This window comes from Trachurus trachurus, assembly GCF_905171665.1.
Source record: "Trachurus trachurus genome assembly, chromosome: 17".
Taxonomy (NCBI): domain Eukaryota; kingdom Metazoa; phylum Chordata; class Actinopteri; order Carangiformes; family Carangidae; genus Trachurus; species Trachurus trachurus.
Window position 1 is genome coordinate 25,305,826 of NC_139900.1, and position 22,565 is coordinate 25,328,390.

General features: G+C 41.7%; 1 protein-coding gene across 1 annotated transcript in view; it reads left to right on the top strand.

Annotated features, from left to right (window-relative positions):
* The first annotated feature begins 15,886 nt into the window (after nucleotides 1-15,886).
* rnf31 (ring finger protein 31) overlaps nucleotides 15,887-22,565 on the top strand; it is a 45,119-nt gene continuing 38,440 nt past the window's right edge. The window contains exons 1-4 of the mRNA XM_083991751.1: nucleotides 15,887-16,135; nucleotides 17,545-17,768; nucleotides 19,947-20,093; nucleotides 21,197-21,352. Of these exons, the coding sequence (XP_083847877.1) occupies nucleotides 17,571-17,768; nucleotides 19,947-20,093; nucleotides 21,197-21,352 (501 nt within the window). The 5' untranslated portion in view covers nucleotides 15,887-16,135; nucleotides 17,545-17,570. The remainder of the gene's footprint in view (nucleotides 16,136-17,544; nucleotides 17,769-19,946; nucleotides 20,094-21,196; nucleotides 21,353-22,565) is intronic.

Genomic DNA, 22,565 nt, shown 5'->3' on the forward strand with positions numbered 1-22,565 from the left:
AAAAAAATCATTAACAATTAAGCGGTTGAATGGTGCGTTCAGGCAACCCTCTTAAATGCACTCATATCAGCTGAGCAGGACGTATTAGAGTTGATGAAGAGCACCCAAACACTCCCATCTGTTTTGGTCTCTGTGAGACTAGTGTCTTATTAACAGAGGTTTCCTACCACGGGTCTTATTCTGATGTTTTGTCCATAATTTCTGTCAATCACACTTAAATTAATCTGAGATCTATGCACAAGAAACATGAGCAGCCAGTCAGTCAGATGGGTCTGAGACCACTCATATGGAGTGATACACAAATGTGGATGTTAGTGTGTTGTCATCTCCAACAAAATACCTTTGTGCATCCAACAACTGGTAAATTGACGTATATATTCACTTATATGGAGCCTTTCTGCTCTTATTGACCACTTTACACCACAAACCACATCCACACACACTTTAACACAGCAATTTCTTTCTAGAGCACTTCAACCATACACACAGTGCCCAAGGGCATTTTGACCCGTGGGCTCTAAGAGCCAGGGATCAAACCACAAACTTTCTGGATGACCTGCTCGGCCACAACAACATCACTGTTGAGTGCCACATTGTGAATACACTGCAAAAACTCAAATACTTGTCATATTTCTTGTCAAAATATCTCATTTTTTGCAGTGTACTACAAGGAGAGACTTTGAAGACACTGTGCTCATTTGTACAATTCATTTCAGCAAGACTATAAGGTTATAGAAAGATTCCTGGAGAGAGACACTTCTAGTGCACGACCTAGTTTCTCCCCCACTGCAGTTTTCCTCTGCGAACACTGACTCATACATGATTATTAGCGACGTTTCAGATTTTAGTTTTACCTGCAGATACAGTAAATTAACACTTCTGGATAAACTGCCGGTGCTTTTTTAGACTTCAGTAAGTAATGCTTCATCTGAGCCCAATAGGAAAGATGGACAAAACAATGAAATATGACCCGGTGGTGTAGGAGGAGGCAGGAGGCCTTCAGTCACCTGCAACACACCCTGAAGGAGGTGGCCCCCCCTGTGACTCCACACACTGCTGCTGGAGGGTGTACGTGCGTGTGCCTGCCTGATTTACTTTGCATGGGTGCTGAGCGTGGTGGAACAGTGACCTCTACAGGCGTCAGTCAGCCACCTGAATGAAAGGACCTGATGCCTCTCATAGCACTCTGTCTCATCCTGTTTCTTTTTAATAGATCAGCTGTGCATCAGTTCGAACGCATGCTGACACTTTGAAACGCACATTTAAACTGTGTGCACAACTGACCGCTCACACACAGAGTGCAGAGTGAGTGAATTACAACTGTGCTCCCGCTCACTCTTTCTAGAATAAACTTTTTTTTTTGTCGTTGTTGTCAGTTTAAAGAAATTTATTGCATTTTTATAAGAGGAATGTGGAGCTGTGTATTATTCTTAATATCCCAGTATATTTAAAAAACAAAAATGCGTGCCTTTTCATAAATAGACAATTTATGAGAAGGTGAAAAAAAACCTGTATGATATGGCCAGATTTTTTTTTCTTCAGTTTTTTTGTTTTTGTTCCTCTCTTGTTTTTGTTCTGTTTAGTGAATATTTTTGTTGTGTGAATCCTCAGGGTTTTTTTTTTTCAGACCCTGACGGCGTTTGTGTTGTTCTCTCATCAGCGTCAGTGTCAGTCATCTGTAGTTGTCACGCAGCGTTAGCTTCACACTCAAACCTCACTGTGCCACAATGCCATTTTACTTCGGCGAATGGAGCTGTTTGTGGGAAAAAGCCGTGGCTGCAACGTTCAGTAGTGAGTTTGTTTTTTTGTTTTTCTCGCCTGGATCACTGTGGTGGTGCTGCAGCAGCAGTACACTTTGTCAACTGCAGACACTCAGGAGGAGGGGCTGGTTAACCGTTATACAAAGACAGCTGCAAACACAGCAATGCGTTCACAACATTAGTACATGTGACATCCGATCAGCATCAGCCTCTGTACAGCAGCTTTAGAGATGTAGTGTGACTCTCGTTTTTTTTTAATAGGTTTTGTAACAGAAAGTGATGGGCCCAGTCAGTGTCCCAAGCAGATTCCCCAGGAAACCCCTTCTTATTTCCAATACAAATGAATATAAAGCAGCAGAGTCCATATGAACTTTATACTTAAATTATCAACCCAACCAAAATAAGCCACTGATAAGTCTCCTTTATACCAACAGTGGTGGTGACAGCCACCACCCGTCGCTCCCTGCATGAAACCACACTCTGCAGCAGAGAAAACTTACAAATAGCTTAATCTTAATATGTGAATTTTAATCTTCTAAAACAAATGACTAGACAAAAGCAGAAAAGACTGCGTTGTAGTTATGAAAAATGGGCTGTTACTTTGGTCCAATAATAAAACTACAAACTCAGCAAAACTTTAAAAAAGCACAGCAGAGTGTTAATGTCACTCTTCTTATTTTATTAACAATGTGCCTGCTCACTACCCGACATTAGTTAATTAAAGGGGATAACTACATGGAAAAAATCTTGTACAGTGAGGCAGACTATGTGACAACATGGCACCAGTCCACATATGGTCTTCATAATAAATATATATTATGAAATTAATTAGAACTTATTTAGGTGAGTTTTCAAAAGCTCCAGGCTGCAGTTTGGGAGCAGAGAGGCAACAGTCCAGGTAGACTCTGATCATATGTGGCTCTGCGGTACCATACAAACACTGCTTTGGCTCTCTAATGCACGACCTAATCTCCACACAGTCATCTGAACAAGTCACGCCACCTCCATTTGCATTTGTTTTCATGATCACTTAAGGTTTTGTACAGTTAGTTCAAATACAACCACAACAATCCAGACACCATGAAAACCCGCTCCTCCCTCCTTCACTCCCTCCTGCTCTCTTTCTTTTATTGTTTCTGTAATGTTCCACTTGTCCATCATTCTGCTTTGTTTTCCAGTAGACTGTGTGATGATTAGCCTCATTCATTATTTCTTTAAGTCAACATAATGATAGCGAATCTTAGGCATTGATTCAGTTACCAATATGCAAGACAAATAAATGTGTTCATGTGACCCACTTCTGTCTTGTGTGTTTTTGTGTGATGCGTGTGTTTCACATCTCCATCCTGTTCACTAACATGTGGACCCTCTTAAAAGCTCATTAGGGTTTTCTGACATAGCTCAATTACAGTGCATATTAGAGATCCACAAATCCATCCACCAGTCTGGCTGCACCACTTATCTAAGGATCTGTGTGATTATGGATTTGGGGAAAAATGAAAAATCTGATTAAAATATAGGTTTATGGTGTCTTATTGTTTTCTGGGGGGAAGAGACCTGTATTCACAACCACCTGGATAGAGGCATATTAATGGAGATGGTGTCCAGTCAACTCATGAGAATGTTTTAGTTAACCATTTTTTCTTAATGCTTCCTTATGCAAAACATTTTCCATTTCATCAATGAAACATTTAAATTAGAAAATAGGCTGAAAAAAAGGTCCATGGGAAACTGTATGAACAATACACACACACTTGTTAAATAAACACAACATATAATATTGACAAAACAAAAATGGACAGACGGACATATGTACAACTATGTACATAAAGGTACCATGAAACATGGTGGATGGAGTATTGTCTATATCAAATAAAGACATGCGAAATATAAAAACAGATAAAATAATTGTCATTGCTGTAAACATGGCAGCAGCATTACACATTAACCATGGTGGGGGCCAAAACACTGTTTATCACTACTGCACATGACAATCCAGCCTTCTTTTTGCTTGTTGATCAGTGTTACAGACCTTTTCATCTACTATCCCTGGTTGAATGAAGGTCTCTCTAAGACCTGATGGTTCACAGTCTTTTTATTCCTTGAACATTCTTAACACTTTAATTTCTTTTAAGCACACTGAGATCTACAAGCCCAAGATCTAACTAAACAAAAAGAGGGAAAGAAATTAGCTTATAAAATAGTCTCATATATCTTAAATTGATCAAAAACGTAGGCCTATTGATTGCTGAAGCCATGGTGAAAAGGCTGAATGTAGAGCTAAAAAGAAGAACAATGGGCCTCATTCACCAATATCTTCTTAAGAATCTTCTTAGATTCTTTCTTAAGTTGTTCTTAAGAAGTTCCTTAAGAAAACCCTACGTCAGATTCATCAACGTGTTCGTAAGCCTCAGAATTGTTCGCAGCTGTGTTCTTATGCCAACTCCTCGTAAGTTGAGGGCGTGTGCCAGGTGAGTCTAATTAACATAGGATCAGCATAGGTAACGGCCCCATCAATGCCCGTAAAAGGGCATGAGACTGCAGGGCCGTGTGCACACAGCACCCACAGGCACTGAGCAGAGAAGGTGAAGTGAGAAATAAAGTTGAAATGCTCAAATGAAAATCTGGGAGGCAGCACCAGACTCCAAACGTAAAAAGAACTTAAATAGTGAAGTGGCGCTACTGCGGCAGGAATGAAACAAAGAAACAAACAAAAGGCTTATATTTAGTTTATATTTTTATATTTAAATTATTTATATTTAGGCTATATTTAGTTTAGTGGATGCAGCTCTTCGGGTTGTTATCAGAGAGACCACACTCTCATGTGTGCCATCATAAATATCATCATATTATCACATATTTAAAAAAACACTTACAGTAAGTGCACTGTTGCAGCCCGCAATTAGGAAGAAAAAATCATATCAGGAGCTGTATGTTGCGCACAACAACAACAAACAACACATTTACCCCCCCCCCCCCCCCCCCCCCCAAAAAAAAAGAGAAAAAAAACTGATATGAATTAAGTGTCTATAATGTTTTTTTAAGAAACTGCAATGACTTGTCAATTATTATTATTAATATATGATTATTAAAAACATCATAAAAGATAAGAAAATAATTCTTATTCAAATCATATAATATCATACAACTGCAGAACAAAAGAAAACGCTATAATCGGTTATTTTTGCAGAAGTCTCAGCACTTAAAAGTGCGTAAGTATACTCCTGACTGTTCGTAGATTTTGTTCTTAGTTAAGAACAAATTCTGGATAAGAAAACATTCATGAATGCCACAATCTTCGTAAAAACTTCGTAAGTAGGACTTAAGAACAAATTTGTTCTTAAGAACGGTTCGTGAATGAGGCCCATTGCTGAAAGATGGCTGGTCTAGAATGGCTTCAAAGGAATTGCTAAAAAAAAATGCAGGCGAAAGTATAGTGAAAACCCTGCATGGTTAAGTGAAACAGTTGAAGAGTCAGAAAAGTCGAAGTTGAAATATATTGGACACTGACAAGAGCACTGCTGAAGCATTGCTAATGTAGCTGAGGATTTAAAGCAGAATTTATAAGCAGGAGGTTGAATGACATGAAATGGTTGAAAGAAGACCTGAATAGTTTGAGCCGTATAAAAAAAAGAAAAGAGAGCTGATGAAAAGCCTAAGTGGTGTGTTCTTTCTGAAAACACAGCACCAGGTAAACACTGCTTCAAGAGTAACCAGTGCTGAAACATATGTGAAAACAGTTGAAATGTGTGTAAATGACTGTGTTGGAGAAGTGATAAACACCACTGACCTCACAGATGTCTCCAATCAGCTGATTTGAAACAGCTGTGTGACCCCCCTCCAGCACTCAGAGGTTGCCATGGTGACTGTACAGTACCTGCTAAATTTTACTGAGTGAGACAGAGATTGAAATTTTACAGTCCCATTCAAATGTTTGGACACACCGCCTCATTCAATGGTTTTTCTATTCTATTTTCACTACTTTCTACAGTGTAGATTCAGATTGAAAACATCAAAACTCTGAAGGGACACATTATGGAATTATGCAGTGAACAAAAAAAAAAGTGTTAAAGGGATAGTTCGACATTTTGGCAAATTCGCCTATTGCCATAATTCCTAGTCATAGCAGTAAGTTAATGACCTTTAATTATCGGTGCATGTTGTTTTGAGATCAGCGGGGCAGAGACATGAGCTGCTCAGCGAACACTTCATCAAACTCAAATACACAATCCAACAACTCCAAAACGCTCTGGTGGACATGTTATGACCTGCACATTGACCACACTAATGTAACATTACAGAGTTGTTTTCAAGGCAAATGTGTAGTCAAAACTACATTCCAGACACGGCTGCCAGGCGGAGTGATTTCAAAAGCGCAAGTAGTTCCGCTTCCTGCTTCATGTGTCATAATGTTAGATAATTATACATGATTATTTCATAGTGTGGTGAATGTGCAGGTCACAACTTGTCCATGAGAGCATTGTGGAATTGTTGGACAGTTCATCACACAGCACACACAGACACACACACTTCTCAACAGGAATCTGATCTGATTTATTAAACAGGTGGGTTTTTGAACACTTTCTCATAATAAATAACAACTAAACCATTAGATCCTTTGTGGATTCACCACTGACTCATTCCCTGCAAAGAGGAGACTATAAATCTCTTCAGTAAAATTCAAACCAAGAGTCAAGAAATCGTTTTAGTCGAGAGTGTCTTCTGTTCATTAAACCATCATCAAGAATGATAGTGTGACATGGCCCATGCCACGGGCCATGGCCGGAGACGACGGGCAGGAGATCTTCGCAATAAAAGTGATCCTTTTCTGCAACATCAGAACATCAGGACTTTTTCGGTTGTTTCTTTTTGTCCCTGGTACAGTAAATGTGCCAGTGTGGTGCACATGTAGCACTATGGCGCTGCATTGGTTTGGGGTCAATAGGTCACATGACCTGGAAGCTAATGAGTTAAAACACTCATATGTACATTATGAAATGTATTAAAAATGTATGAAAAATAAAATATGAGGAGTGCTGAAATGCTTTTGAGCCAACTGGTCACATGACCTGGAAGCTATTGAGAAAATAATGCTATTATTGATATCAAATAGAGGGAGTAGCCTACTAAAATACCATACAAAGTGGTGTGTCTGATTTATCTAGAGAAGTAAGATAAACTAAATATGTTAGAGAAATATTTCTAGAAGATATTATAGATAACATTGATTGGATATTATTTCAATGACAATTTGTCAATAGTCTCTAAATGAGATCGTGGCAGTTAAGAGTGAGGTGTCAGAGACTGAACAGATTGTGAACGAACAGCCAACACTGGAACAGAAGAAGCTGCGCTAGAGATCCGGCCTGTTCAATATCCAACCTAAAACTAATTTTATGCGGTTATAGACCAGCAAAAGGTGTACGCTGCTACTGTAGCATTATGTTGTATATTGATGCTGGTCCACCATCCCATGCTGGTTATGTTGTGTTTTGTTGCTGATCCCCAGCATGGAATGATAGTGACCAGCATCCAAACACAACAAAAGCAGCATGGGATGCTGGTCAACAGCATACCATACTGGTCATGTTGCATTTTGAGACTGGATACAAGTCTCAAAACACAACATACCTGTATTTCTGCTGGTATAACCAACTACAACATACAGTATACTGCTGGTCAACAGTAGCGTACCTAAAGATCACAGTTTCACTTTCCCTTTAATGCAGAGTCCAACAATTCAGAGGTTAATAATGTAGCTATCATTAGTATCATAATGGCAATTAATGGCACAGTGGCACAAAACATGATTGGATTGGAATGTGTTTAAATATTTTCTTCTTATTATTCATTAATCATACTCTATTGCAATAACTCTAATATTATATAATAATAACAATAATAATAACATATAAATACTGCTATTGCTATTTAATAACTGTGCTATACATGTATTTGCTGTTGTCTGCTGCTGCAACCTTGTAAATTTCCCCACTATTAGTTGTTAATACATTTTATAATTTCAATATGAAATAGCTTCCAGGTTATGTGACCTATTGATCCCAAACCAGTGCAGTACACTGACTGTGTGAGACAATCAGATTGCCATATTGCATTTTAAAACTCCGCATATTGTGTACAAATTTTTAGTTTCACAATTTAAATATTAGCATTTTAGTTCACTAGCTTCCAGGTCATTTTAGGCTATTGAGCCTAAGCCAGACAGTGCTGGTGCTCCTCATATTTTGTTGTCTACAGCTGCAACCATAACGTGGGACGAATAAAGGATCATCTTATCTTATCTTATCTTATCTTATCTTATCTTATCTCGCACACGCACGAAAGCAAGCGCCGACGTTCCGTAGAAGTCATGGCAACGGAACTGTGACATCTGACCGAACTGTTCTGTGTCTCATTTGCACTTGGACTTGACCCTGTGTTGACCCAGCGCAAAACCTCTGTTGGCAAATTGACCTTTTGCGGACTTGAGCGATCTAAAAAAAAAACCTTGGACACCTTTGGAAAGCTGTGAACAGATCTTCAGAAAACTATCGATTGGAGGACTCAACTGGAGAAGACCCACCTGCAGATTTAATCAGCGGAAAACAAGGCCCGGTCGGACCCCCCACCGGACAACACCTGCTTTGGACCCAGTCCTTTGTAGGTAAGACATGTTTTCATTTTATATGCTTCCAAATGCATCAGTTCATCTTCTTGAACCGCCCAAATTTGGTTTTAATCCCCAAAATAGCTCACAGTTGATGTAACTTATTAGCATAAAACATTAATAGAATGTTAGCTTCATAATGATACTTGACATTTTCTTGGTGTAAAATGATGATTTATCAGAAAATCTATGCCTTGTTTCCCGGGCCAGATGTGGAATGTGTTAACAATGAAGTATTGACTCAAACATGCTGATATTTTGGTTTGACATTACAAATTTTAAAACAAATTGCTGTCGAAAATGTAATATTAAAGATTAGGACTGAGCTTTTTTTCAAAAAATGCTAATTACAAATCATATATGTGTTGTCACCATGGAGATGATGGAACAAACGTTGGAACGTGCAGGTCCAGTCCAGGGCCCGTTCCTCTGTTGAAGTTGAGTTACAGCTTATTACATTTAAAAAGTATTTATTCTGACACAGTATTTGTCTATGAACTAAAACGTTATTAAACACAAGAGACGACATAACAGCTGTATTGAAATGTGATGGCCAACATCTGTCTATGTCTCTCCTGTCCGCGAGCTCTCAGTCTCATTTATGCTGCGTGATTTGCAACTCGTCAGTATAGCAGCATCGAGGTAGCCTACTTGTTAAAAAGCACAGACGTCCCTGTTGTTGTTAATGCACGGATATGTCATTAAAATGCCCATCCATCCTGTCCTTGGCGTGCGTAATGACGCACAGTTCAACTGTCGGCAGTACGTGCCTTCATTAGAAAATGGTTTATAGTTGTGAGTCTGATGTGTGTGCAGTTATTTATCATAAACAAGTGAGTTTACAGTTCGCGACTATGGAATTGTCAGAATAAGACTATTGATCTGATGTGAGCTATTGATCAGAGATAGAAACCTGTCAATCTGAAAACACCAGAATATAAGACGCACCATCTACATTTTAAAAGAAAATACATTTTGTATAATATGCCGCACTTGAATATAAGCCGCAGGTTTTCATGTTGTAACATGAGAGATTGACACAGAAAGACAGTAGGGAACTATGCAAGTCCGCTTGCTTCTCCACTGTTTTGGTCACGCTCCTCTCGCCCATGTGCGTTTGTTTACAGCGAAGTTACTGCGTGTGCGTAGTCATAACCGTCATAAACAAACGATTACGGTTACAGAGCGAGTAAAAGTGAGCAGGTATGTAACAAATACATTTCTTGGAGGTGCCCATGATGAGTGTGTGGTTCCTCTGCTGCAGCTACCACCAACTCACACACACACACACACACATCATCATCATCATCATCATCATCATCATCATCATCATCATCACCACCACTGAGCTCTGTCCTGCTCCAGCCTCTTGTCAATGGATCATGTGACATTTTCACATTCTTCTCCCCAGCTGGCTTTTCTCCCCTGTCCTCCGCCCATCGGTTGGCACCTCCTCCCCCACCTCCACCTCCTCCACCACCAGCCGTCAGGATGCAGGGCCACCAGCCAGGTGACTCCACTCCACCTTTCTACTTAGATGCTGGTTCTCCTGCTTTCATGGATGCTGCACTTGATCAGTTTGTTCCTGCTACACCTCCTGCTGCTCCTCCCGCTGCTCCTCCTCTTGCTCCTCCCACTGCTGCTCCTCCTCTTGCTCCCCCCCTTGCTCCTCCTGCTACTCCTCTTGCTTTCTGGCAGCCTGCTCCTCTTGCTTTCTGGCAGCCTGCTCCTCTTGCTTTCTGGGAGCCTACTCCTCCTGCTGCTCCTCCTGTTTTCTGGCAGACTGCTCCTCCTGCTGCACCTCCTCTTGCTCCTCCTGCTGGTCCTCTTGCTTTCTGGCAGACTGCTCCTCCTGCTGCACCTCCTCTTGCTCCTCCTGCTACTCCTCTTGCTTTCTGGCAGACTGCTCCTCCTCCTGCACCTCCTCGTGCTCCTCCTGCTGGTCCTCTTGCTTTCTGGGAGCCTACTCCTCCTGCTGCTCCTCCTGCTTTCTGGCAGAATTCTCCTCCTTCTTACTCTGCTGCTCCTCCTTTTTTCTGGGGGAATTCTCCTCCTTCTTACTCTACTGGTCCTCCTGCTTTCACTGCTGCACCTCCTCTTGCTCCTCCCTTTTTCTGGGGGAATTATCATCCTTCTTACTCTACTGGTCCTCCTTCTTTCTCTGCTGCTGCTCCTCCTGCTGCTCCTCCTTCTTTCTGGGAGAATTCTCCTCCTTCTTACTCTGCTGCTCCTCCTGCTTTCTGGCAGAATTCTCCTCCTTCTTACTCTGCTGCTCCTCCTGCTTTCTGGCAGAATTCTCCTCCTTCTTACTCTGCTGCTCCTCCTTTTTTCTGGGGGAATTCTCCTCCTTCTTACTCTACTGCTCCTCCTGCTTTCGCTTCTGCACCTCCTCTTGCTCCGCCTGCAGACCGCTCCTCCCACTCTCCTGCATACTCCTGGCCCTCCCTCTCTTCCTCCTCTACCTGCTATCCTGCAGACACCTCCTCCTCTCCCTGCTCCACCTGCCCTTCTGCAGATGGTTCTCCCTGCTCTCCCTCTGCCCCCTGCCCTCCTGCTGACCACTCCTCCAGCTTTCCCCTTTGCAGCTCTCCCCCCTTTGCTTCCCAGCCTGCTCCTCCTGCTTCTCCTTTCCGTCCCATTTCTCCTGCTGCTGCCACTCTTAGCGCTGCTCCTCCTCTTGCTGCTCCCTCTGCTGTCAGGCCTCGTGCTCCTGCTCTCCAGCGTGTTCCTCCTTCTCTGCAGCTTGCTGGTCCTCACGTTGCCTCTGCTTTCCAACCTGTTCCTCCTGCTACTCCTCTATCTCCTTCTCCTCCACCTGCCACTCCTCTCTCTCCTTCTCCTCCACCTGCCACTCCTCTCTCTCCTTCTCCTCCACCTGCCACTCCTCTCTCTCCTTCTCCTCCACCTGCCACTCCTCTATCTCCTTCTCCTCCACCTGCCACTCCTCTCTCTCCTTCTCCTCCACCTGCCACTCCTCTATCTCCTTCTCCTCCACCTGCCACTCCTCTATCTCCTTCTCCTCCACCTGCTACTCCTCTACCTCCTACTCTTCTACATCCTGCTCCTCGACCTCCTACTCCTTTCCCGCGTACTCCTCCATCTCCTTCTCCACCTGCTACTCCTCTATCTTCTCCTCCACCTGCTACTCCTCTATCTCCTACTCCTCCTCCACCTGCTACTCCTCTATCTCCTACTCCTCCTCCACCTGCTACTCCTCTATTTTCTCCTCCTCTGCCACCTGCTACTCATCTATCTCCTTCTCCTCCACCTGCAACTCCTCTATCTCCTACTCCACCTGCTACTCCTCTATCTTCTACTCCACCTGCAACTCCTCTATCTCCTACTCCTCCTCCACCTGCTACTCCTCTGTCTTCTCCTCCTCCTGCTACTCCTCCATCTCTTACTCCTCTATCTCCTCCTCCTCCTCCACCTGCTACTCCTCTATCTCCTACTCCTCCTCCACCTGCTACTCCTCTATTTTCCCCTCTTCCTGCTACTCCTCTGTCTCTTACTCCTCCACCTGCTACTCCTCTATCTCCTTTCCCTCGACCACCTACTCCTTTCCGGCCTGTTGCTCCTGCTGCTGCCTCTTCTCTTCTGCATCATTCTCCTCCTTCTTCCCCCCGGGGTGTTTCTCTTGGTTCTGCTCATGTTTTCCTCCAGCCTGTTGGTGTTCCACCCCGCTCCTCCAGGAGGCGCCGGCAGGAGGAGGAGGAGGAGGACCAGGTGGTGCCAGGTTCTCCAGCCAAGAGGCCCAGGCTGTGAGAGGACAGAGACTCTCTGCTGCAGGTATCACTCAGTCACCTCACCCTGCACCACCACTGAGGCCTGTCAACTGCCCAGGTAGCGTCTTGCACCTGAGCTTTTTATTCTGTAGTTGTTGTTGTTGTTGTAGTTGTGCACATTTAGGTTCAGTGGCTTGATCAACCATTTTTCTTGGGACTGGCCTTTGCATCTGGCGGGGTTCGGTCAGTTTGGTTGGTTGAGCGTTATATTATTCACCAAACACTTTATTGCACTTGGTTTTTCTGTAGTTCTGCACATTTACAGTATAGGTTCAGTGGCTTGATCAACCATTTTTCTTGGGACTGGCCTTTGCGTCTGGCGGGGTTCGGTCAGTTTGGTTGGTTGAGCGTTATATTATTCACCAAACACTTTACCGCACCTGGTTTTTCTGTAGTTTGCACATTTAGGTTTCAATGGCTCGATCAACCATTTTTCTTGGGACTGGCCTTTGCGTCTGGCGGGGTTCGGTCAGTTTGGTTGGTCGAGCATCATAATTCTCCCTCTTACAGTAGTGCCCCCCACACACACATCGAACCCCCAACCTCCCCGCCCTCTTAGCTCCCCTTCCCCTCCCCCTTCCCCTTCCCCTCGCCCAGAGTCAGCTGGGATCAACTCTGGAGATCCCAGCTGACGAGGACGAAAAAGGTGAGTGTGAGCTTCTCTACGTTGATCCTGTTTACCTCCATGTTTAGTTCTTGTTCATCTCACTAACCATGACTTCCCTCTGCCTCCTGAGCTGAACTTGTCTCTTAGAGCTGCTGTCTTATGAGGACGGAAAAGGTGAGTATGAGCCTCTGACATGGAAAACAAATCACCTATAGTGTAGTTTATGAAATATAAACATAGACAGCAAGTTGTGTTATTGTGAGAACCTGTTTACTCTTGTGTTCTGTATGTTTATTGTTGTAATTATTTTTATTTAAAGATAATTAGTCTCACTGACCTTTCTTTTTTTTTTCTTCCTGCCTCCTGAGTTGCTGATGGACGGAGAACCATGGACGGAGAAAGTGAGTATGATGAGCAACATTACAAAATACCACATAAGACACTAGTGTAAACTAATGTGTACACTCTATTCATGTATATTCAATGTAGTATTTCAAACATCACTAGTCTGCCTCACTAACCATTATGTCTTTTTCCTCCCACTCTGCCTCCTGAGCTGCTGCTGTTCACCATGGACAGTACAGGTGAGTGTGAGCCTCTGACATGGAAAACAAATCACCTATAGCGTAGTTTATGACATACAGTATAGGCAGCAAGTTGTGTTATTGTGAGAACCTGTTTGCTCTGGTATTCGTTTATTGTTATTTTTTTTATTTTTTTATTAAGATAATTAGTCTCACTGACCTTTCTTTTTCTTCTTCTTCTTCCTCTGCCTCCTGAGCTGCTGATGGACAGAACCATGGATGGACAAAGTGAGTATGATCAGCAACATTATAAAATACCATAAAGACAGTAGGCTAGTCTAAACTAATGTGTACACTTAATTCGTGTATTCAATATCATCAAACATCACTAACCATTGTGTCTTTTCCTCCCACTCTGTCTCCTGAGCTGCTACTGTTCACCATGGACAGTACAGGTGAGTGTCAGCCTCTGACTTGGATCACTTGTGTTGTTGTGTGAACATGTTTAGTAACTTGAGTCTCACTAATCATTATTATTTATTTCCTTTTTCGCACTTGAGCTGCTGCTGTAAACTATGGAGGACAGAGATGAGTATGAGTCAGACTGGTGACTCTTTATCTATATATTTGCTTGTGACTAACAATCATCTGTTGTTCATCCCTTGAACCAGCCGAGCTGCTGCTGTACAGAGGACTGCAGTCCACTTCACCCCCAGGGGACACAGTGTTTCACTCCCTTGTGTATTAAGAGAATAAAAAATGGGAGAATTTATCAGTGTGTGAGCTTCCTCTTTTCAGTCATATTCAGCTGCCATTTGTTTTTATAAATGTCTTTTAAACCCTGGATTTTAGTGTGAAGCAGAGCTGGGAATCATCAGCCAATGAGGTTTTTAAGAATGACCATAATAACAGAGCTGTCCTGAACCTGTGAAGAAAACTGACCGGGAACAACTGTTCCCTATATGATTTAACCTAGTTTACTGTTGTACCCTCATATGAGATAAGATAATCCTTTATTCTTCCTACAGTGGGGGAAATTTACAAGGTTGCAGCAGCAGACAACAGTAAAGAAATGTATAGCACAGATAATAAATATTAAATAGCAATAACAGTAAAAAGAAAGCAGTATTTTAAGGTATTATTAATGAATAATTAGAAAAAAGGGTTATATATATAATAATATACACACTCCAATCATGTTTTGTGCTGAGAACCAGCATCTAGTCCAGTTCCTCTCAGCTGTTTTACAACTCACTCATCAGAAATATCACTCTCATAGCTCTTCAGTCTCAGCACAGTTCATCTTTCCCCAACACACATAAGCATTTCCCATTGTATATATACATTGATCTGTCATATCCATCAGTGGTGTACCCGAATCCAGTTTTGAAAAGCACAAAAAATGAGATGGATCTGAATATTTTTCATACCAACTCCTCAACTCTAATCTCCTCAAATCTAGGAAGTGCAAAGTGATAAGGGATATGTGACATGCAATTATTGGTTTAATGAAACATCTCTGCTGATTCACGACTTGAGTGAGAGGGAAAAACCATGATAATTCATGAGGCATAGAAACAACGCACTTCCAAGTGTCTCTCATTAAATTAAAGCTTAGTTTTCTTGTAGAAATTGAATCAGGATTTTTATATAGTTTTGGTTAAAGTCTTTAAATACAATTAAAAGGTGATTCTGGGCAATGGGGAAACACAAATGTGGCTGTTGTCTACTTAAACAAAAAGATTTCAGTTTTTTGTGTTTTTATAATCCAAAGACTCATATGGCTTTAAAATGCAATTTTTTTTTTACTTTATTTGAAAATCTTTGAGGTAAAGTTGAGGGACGCAAAGTGAGTCATCTTCAGAGAATCATTTGTCTGTCTGTCGTTTACTAATGCACAGACTTTATTTAAACGTGTATGAAAAAAAGTGGACTTGGTGTGCAAAGATGATGATGTTATGAATGTTATAATGTCACTCACAATTCCACGCCCCCAGGCTACATCAGGGACAAGAGTCTGAATCTGAACAAAAAAGATCTATATGTGAAGAAATAATATGAACTCGACCTGAAAAAACGTAGGCCTAACTGAAAAAATAAGATGCCAATTATCAAATTAAATTAAAGTAAAACATTTATTCAAATGAAATCTCAGAGTTTAATCAAAAAAATATATTCATAAAAACATTTAATTAATTGTTGTATTTTTCAAAATTCATTATCAAATTTGAATAATTAGTTTAAAATTGTATGTTGTTATTATTGTTATTATTATTATTATTAGGCTATTATTATTATTATTTAATATAATAGCCTAATTGTTTGCCCTGATTTGCCTCCATACCCATGCCCTGGTCTAGTCTCCTGATGTTGTAATGAAGCCTTCATCATCTCTAATCTTATATAGCTAATACAGCAGATATTTCATTTTGCTCATCAGCTGTACATGTAAATGACGTCAGGTTTAAAGTCAGAACAACGTGGAGCGTATGGGTGACGTCACCGCCGCTGCGTCCACGTTCCCGCTAGCAGCCGAGGGCAGCGCGAGCGCGGTGTGTTTTCATGGGGACTGTGAACCGGACATTAGACGGTGTTCGTCGGTTAGTGTCGGACATGACGGCCGGAACACCGAGCGCTCACGTGACGGTGTGAAGGAGGCCGCCGGAGCCCGCGGCTCTGAGTCAGAGGAGAACCGGGCACGGAGAGAGGAGAACCGAGAGGCGAGCACCGAGAGAGAGGAGCACCGAGCGGACCACCGCCGGGGACCTGACCGCTGCTCCCGGACACCACAGGTAGGCTACAGACAATAACAGCACCACCAGCACCTACCGACACCACACACCTGTGCACGGTGTCGCCTTCATAACAGCCTCAACGTGGGCGTGCAGTCTGTTTGTGTGTGTGTGTGTTATCATGGGGGAAAATGCCCCTGGAGAATATTATGGGACGCCTAGAGGTTTGCATTTGTGTGTGTCTGTATGTGTGCGTGTGTGTGGACATAATGTCATCACCGAGATAGAGTCCTGAATCCTGCAGGTGTGGAGCTCAGATGGCTGGCTCTAGCACTACAGATATATTGAAGTAAAAGAGGATGAGTGGTTCCTCTCCATTAATACAGTGACCTGCCAGTCTGGACAGTGAAGCCAAATGGAAGTCCCACCACTACAGTAGGCTACAGCATGTCCAACTTTACAACAGAAAATATGTATGTACCACCTGGTCTACCTCTGATCAACAAAAACATATAGATAATTATGTTGTAACCTCAGGAAAATGACCTTTGTTATCACTGAGATAACTGGATGAAAAAATGTGAGTCCATGAGACACACAGAGAGGAGGAGGAGTTTCTGCCCTCAGGCCATTCTGAGCTGTAACCTTTTAACTTTTGGACTCTCAACATTTGCACATCAGCACACTTTCACTTTACACACATGTATATTATAGTACTTCATATTAATGCAACACTATGTGCCATTTTTATATTTCATATCTTATATTCTATTCTTATATTTTACACAGTGTCTTTTTTATTTTATTAGTTCTGGAAGCAGGCACTATAACACATTTCACTGCACATTGTACTGTAGGCCTATGTATAATTTATGTGATAAATAAATCCTATCTTATGTTATGATGGGAACACTGGACCACAGCATGTTACTAATTACATCGGCTCTCCTAGATGCTGCCTCATCACAACTCATATTTCAACATTTCTTTTGTGTTTACATTATTTTCACAGAGTCAAAAGTAAAAGAAAAAAACACAGACTTCAGATCGATTACCATGGCAACGAATGATGCTTCGAAGCTTCGATTTTTTTGGGTCAGCCCAAAATATATTATTATAATATTTAATGAGGAAGAAAGATTCTAAATAAAATTTAAAAAAAAAACACTGCTGCGATTAAAAATTGGGATTATTCCACCAATGTTGATTTCTAAACTCTTCCTAAGTTTAAAGTAGTGTTGTGTTGTTGAATGAATATAAACTTGTTTTCTTTGCAGTATACAAGGCCTGAAAACATAGAAATTTGCCATCATTAAGACAAACTGCCAGTTTGTTCAACATGTTTTTAACCAGATAAATACAATACAAGGCATTGATTGATTGATAAATACAATTTATTCATTTTAGAGCCAGTTTGCAAGCACTCACTGTGTGTGTGTGTGTGTGTGTGTGTGTGTGTGTGTTGGCAGGTGGAGGGTGCCAGTGTGTGTGCAGAATGCCGTCTCTGTCGGAGCAGCTGCAGGAGGTGCGGAGTCAGGCTGAGGTGTGTCTGTACTCCGGGGGCCGGGTGGTGGAGGTGCGGGTCGGGGTCATGGCCATGGCCAATCTGCCGCTGCCGCCCTGCTCAAAGTACCGCCACATCGCCGCGGAGACCATGGTCATACAGAACAGCGTCGGCAGCAACAGGAAGGAGGTGAGAGAGGAGACGTTTACATACGGTGTCCTCACCTGGAAATGCACAACATCACAAAATACAGAACATACATAATAGCTACTCAGTAATAATTAAAGTATATTTATTCAGGTGAGGGTGCTCCCTTTGCTTCCAGTCACTTCATGTAGGTCTCTTTATGTTTGCTCTATGTCTGCAGCTAACTTTAAAGGGATAGTTTTGGCAAATGGGCCTATTGCCATAGTCTTAGGAGTCGGTTAATTTCCTTTAATTGTCGGTGCAAGCTGTTTTTAGATCGGCGGGGTGGAGACGTGAGCTCTGCATGGCGCACGGTATTTTCGCCTTTCCCTCATCAAACTCATCAAATACACAATCCATCAACTCCAAAACGCTATGATGGACAAGTTGTGACCTGCACATTCCCGGCGCTATGAGATAATAATGGAACGTTACAAGACAGAGTAGTTTTTGAGGCAAATGCATAGCCGGAACTACATCCCGGACATGGCTGCTCGGCAGAGTGACTTCAAAAGCAAGTAGTTCTGAGTATTTCCTTTGTGTTGTAATGTTACATACGTTATTATTTCATAGTGTGGTGAATGTGCAGGTCACAACTTGTCCACCAGAGTATTTTGGAGTTGTTGGATCGTGTATTTAGTTTGATGAGGGAAACGCAGAAATGCCATTCGCCTCCATTGCGTTAGCTGAGCAGCTCACGTCTCTGCCCCGCCGATCTAAAAACAGCTTGCACAACAATTAAAGGTAATGAACCTACTGCTAAGACTATAAGTGAATTTGCCAAAATGTTGAAATACCCCTTTAATAGTGATGATAATGATATTAATACTCATGGATGTAGTGACATCTTGATCATGCTGCTCCTTAACAGAGATACTTTCCAGAACGAGGGAAGAGACACAGACACAGAGAAGAGAAGACAGGGTGCTGTATTGCAGTGCAGGAACTACTGCATTACAGCTGTGTTTGCCTCAGCAGAGATGAAGAAGCCACAGCGTGTGGACTCTCTCTCCACCTCAGTCACCCAAAAACAGCTGAGCAATATGTCAAACATCATCATTAGAATCTACCGCAGCAGTCTAGGTCTAAAGCAGCATCACTAAGGCTGTCTTTACACTGCACGGTTCAAGTGGCCCAATTCCGATTTTTTCCTCTCAAGTGGCTCAGATCGGATCTGTAACATGAATGTGTAAACGGGACAAATGCGCATTGAATCGGATATTGTCAGATCAGATTCAGGCCCCCGTTATATGTGGAAATAAATCAGATACAAATCGGATCTCTGCCAATGCGTCTGCAGTCTAAACAGACAGATAGGATCTTTCCTGGCAATGCGTGTCATACGTCATCAATGATAATATAAATTCACGTGCTCACGCGTCTCGCTCAACCTCTGTAGCCCGTGATTGACATGTGGGGCTGTCACTGTCACAGGTGTTACAGTGTAAAATTTTTGTGGTGTCCGAGCGTCTGTCCCCCCCCCCCCCCCCCCTCACTAGTTCTTGTTTTCATATAGGCCTACAGTAAAATTAATTTCTATGCGGATCGATACGAGGGCAAGCGAGGGAGTGTGAAAAAAGAGAGTGCGCGAGATAAACACCAGATTTCACGTTTTCCTACCGGCAAAAACTGAACCGAGCCGATAAAAAATCAAGAGAGGAAAAACAAACATTGTATACAAATGTGTGAGGCTGTCCCGTCCTCACTACGTGAGCGACGGAGGATCAAACGGTGGCACAACTGTCACCGTCACTGTCAGCTGCTCATCTCACAGCAGCTCCGCTCCACGCAGCCACTACGTTATTTTGTAACGTTCACTTTGCAAGTGAAGTGTTGGATATAAACTCTGAACACCAGACTCACCTTTGTTTAAAAATATTATATTATTACAAGACAATCTCCTGAAATCACTAGTTTATTTCCGGCGGGTTGTTTCATGCAGGCACAGCAGGTGTAAATGCAGATGATCAGATATGGGTCACTTCTGATAGAACATGTAAATAGACAGTCAAAAAAATCGGATATAGGCAACAAATCGGAATTGGGCATCAAGGCCTGTAGTGTAAAGACAGCCTAAGAGATGGAGCTCATGTCCCTGGGTGTCATGATTATGAGAACACAGTTACTATACTGTTTGAGAGAAAAGCTGATCTCTACCCATTGATCTGTGTGCTTCGTCAGACTCTGGCGTCCCTCCAGCGTCTGTCCACAGCCCTGAACATCCTGGAGAAGTACGGCTGTAACCTGACCAACCCCAACAGGCCAAAGTACTGGAGGACGGTGAAGCACAACAACCCAGTGTTCAGGGCCACCGTCGACGCCATTCAGGTAACAAGTCCAACAGCGCCTCCGACGACTGTGCCACCGAGGAGAAAAGAAGACATTTAGTCACATGACCCGAGTGTAGACTCTCTATTGTCCAATACAGTCTGTGACTTCTGATAATACTGATCCACTCTGATCTTGTTTCACAGGGAGTAACTTCCTGTTCTGACACACAACTTGTACACTTCTTTATTTGTTTATTTGATAAATTCAACCCATGTCAGTGAACATCTGTGCAACAAACTGTACAGTGGCATGCAATTAATGTGAACAGTTCAGTAAGTGGAAGATGAAATGGTCTCCACATTAATTCATTCATTCATTTTAAGTGTATTTATGCAAATAGAATTTTTAACCCATGATTTTTGTTTGTTCGGTTTGTTTGTTTGTTCTTTTCTCTCTCTCTCTCTCTCTCTCTCTCTCTCTCTCTCTCTCTCTCTCTCTCTCTCTCTCTCTCTCTCTGTTTCTTAAATTATTTGATTATTCTAAATTTTGATTTTCTGGTTTATTTTTTACACACATAATGCTGTTTTTTTTGTCTACTAAGACCACTTGTTAAATGAATTATTTAATGGGTGTTGAATGACTATTGTAAAAGTGGATGTGGGGAAATAATATAAAAAGAAGAAAAAAAACAAATGGTCTCCAAAAAGGCATAAAGGCACATCCCCTTTACATTTTAAACATTACAATTTCTATTTTTTTTGTCAGAAAAGGAAAAGGAACCTCAGCAAAGGTCTGGGCCCCCTCCACCAGAGCGTTTTGGAGTTGTTGGATTGTGTATTTGATGAGTTTGATGAGGGACAGGAGACCTCACGTCTCTGCCCCGCCGATCTGAAAACAGCTTGTAAACAAGCCGATTGTAGATGAAATACTAGTTTAGATCTGCTAACTATTTACATGTTTTTCCAGTATACTACTGATGTAATGAAGGTGTTTTTCTAGCTCAAACTTTTCTGGCTTTCTTAAAAAGTGATTGAAGTCTCATCCCTGTAAATGACCTCATAAAGAACCTCTCTCCTCTCAGTTCAACTCTTTGGGAAAATGAACAAACAGATTGAACGCTTCAGATCACATCAAACCATGTTTGTCCTGTTCTCTCCCAGGGGGGGCGAGCAGTGCTCTGTCTCTATGGCTACTCCAATCAGCAGCCAGATGGCCTCAGCTTCCCCGATGATGTCACGGATCCTGATGTGGGCCGAGTTGCTGCAGTAACGCTGGAAGTGATGAGCCTGAGGATGGAACTCGAACTACTTATCAAGGTGTGTGTGACCCTGTGAGGGAAGTTTGTGCTAATTCAAGTGTGACTGAAAAACATCAGCTTCCAGAAGTGTTAGTTTGTTCAGAGCCTTGACATCAGTTTGACATCAGGAGGCTGTAGCTGGAGAAAGTTGGAGACCTGTATGTGGTGATGTGTTTATTGTGCGACTCTGCTCTGATGAATACACAAAAGACTTATTCATTCTAAGTTCTATTTCTATGATGATCATGTATGCTGGGGCTTGATTTATGATATATTAATGTCTGTGAGTTGTGAAACTAAAATGTACATGCTGGAATGAAAGTGGTTATGGACTGACTGTGACTGGGTAGCTGCAGAGTGAATGGCCTTCTGGGATAAATAAAGTTGAATAGAATAGAATTGTTGTTTGCTTTGCTACATTCTATTTCTATTCCAATAGAATAGAATTGAATCGAAACAAATCGTTTGCTTTGCTATAATAACAATTACAGTAAAGCTTTCTATTCCAATGGAATCCACCTTTTTCCGAACGTCAAAAACGTAAGCCGGTTTTGCTCTTCAGATAGGAATTGTATGTTTACCTTTCCATGGTTTCAGTAGTCGCAGTAAATGCATGGATCTTTTTTTTTTTTCACTGAAAATCTGTAAAACGCATGGATCTATTAACGCTAGCTTTTAACAATGGATATCACACAAATGGATATCCATTGTTAAAAGCTAGTGTTAATAGATCCATGCGTTTACCGCAACTACTGTATGACAACTACTGAAACCATGGAAACGTACTGTAAACATACTGTACAATTCCACCAGAGGGGCAAAACCGGCTTCCGGTTTTGACGTTCAGAAACTTGTGGATATAATAGAATAGAATCATTGGGCCTCATTCACGAACCGTTCTTAAGAACAAATTTGTTCTTAAGTCCTACTTACGAAGTTTTTACGAAGATTGTGGCATTCATGAATGTTTTCTTATCCACATTTTGTTCTTAACTAAGAACAAAATCTAAGAACAGTCAGGAGTATACTTACGCACTTTTAGGTGCTGAGACTTCTGCAAAAATAACCGATTATAGCGTTTTATTTTGTTCTGCAGTTGTATGACATTATATGATTTGAATAAGAATTATTTTCTTATCTTTTATGATGTTTTTAATAATCATATATATTAATAATAATAATTGACAAATCATTGCAGTCTCTTAAAAAACATTATAGACACTTAATTCATA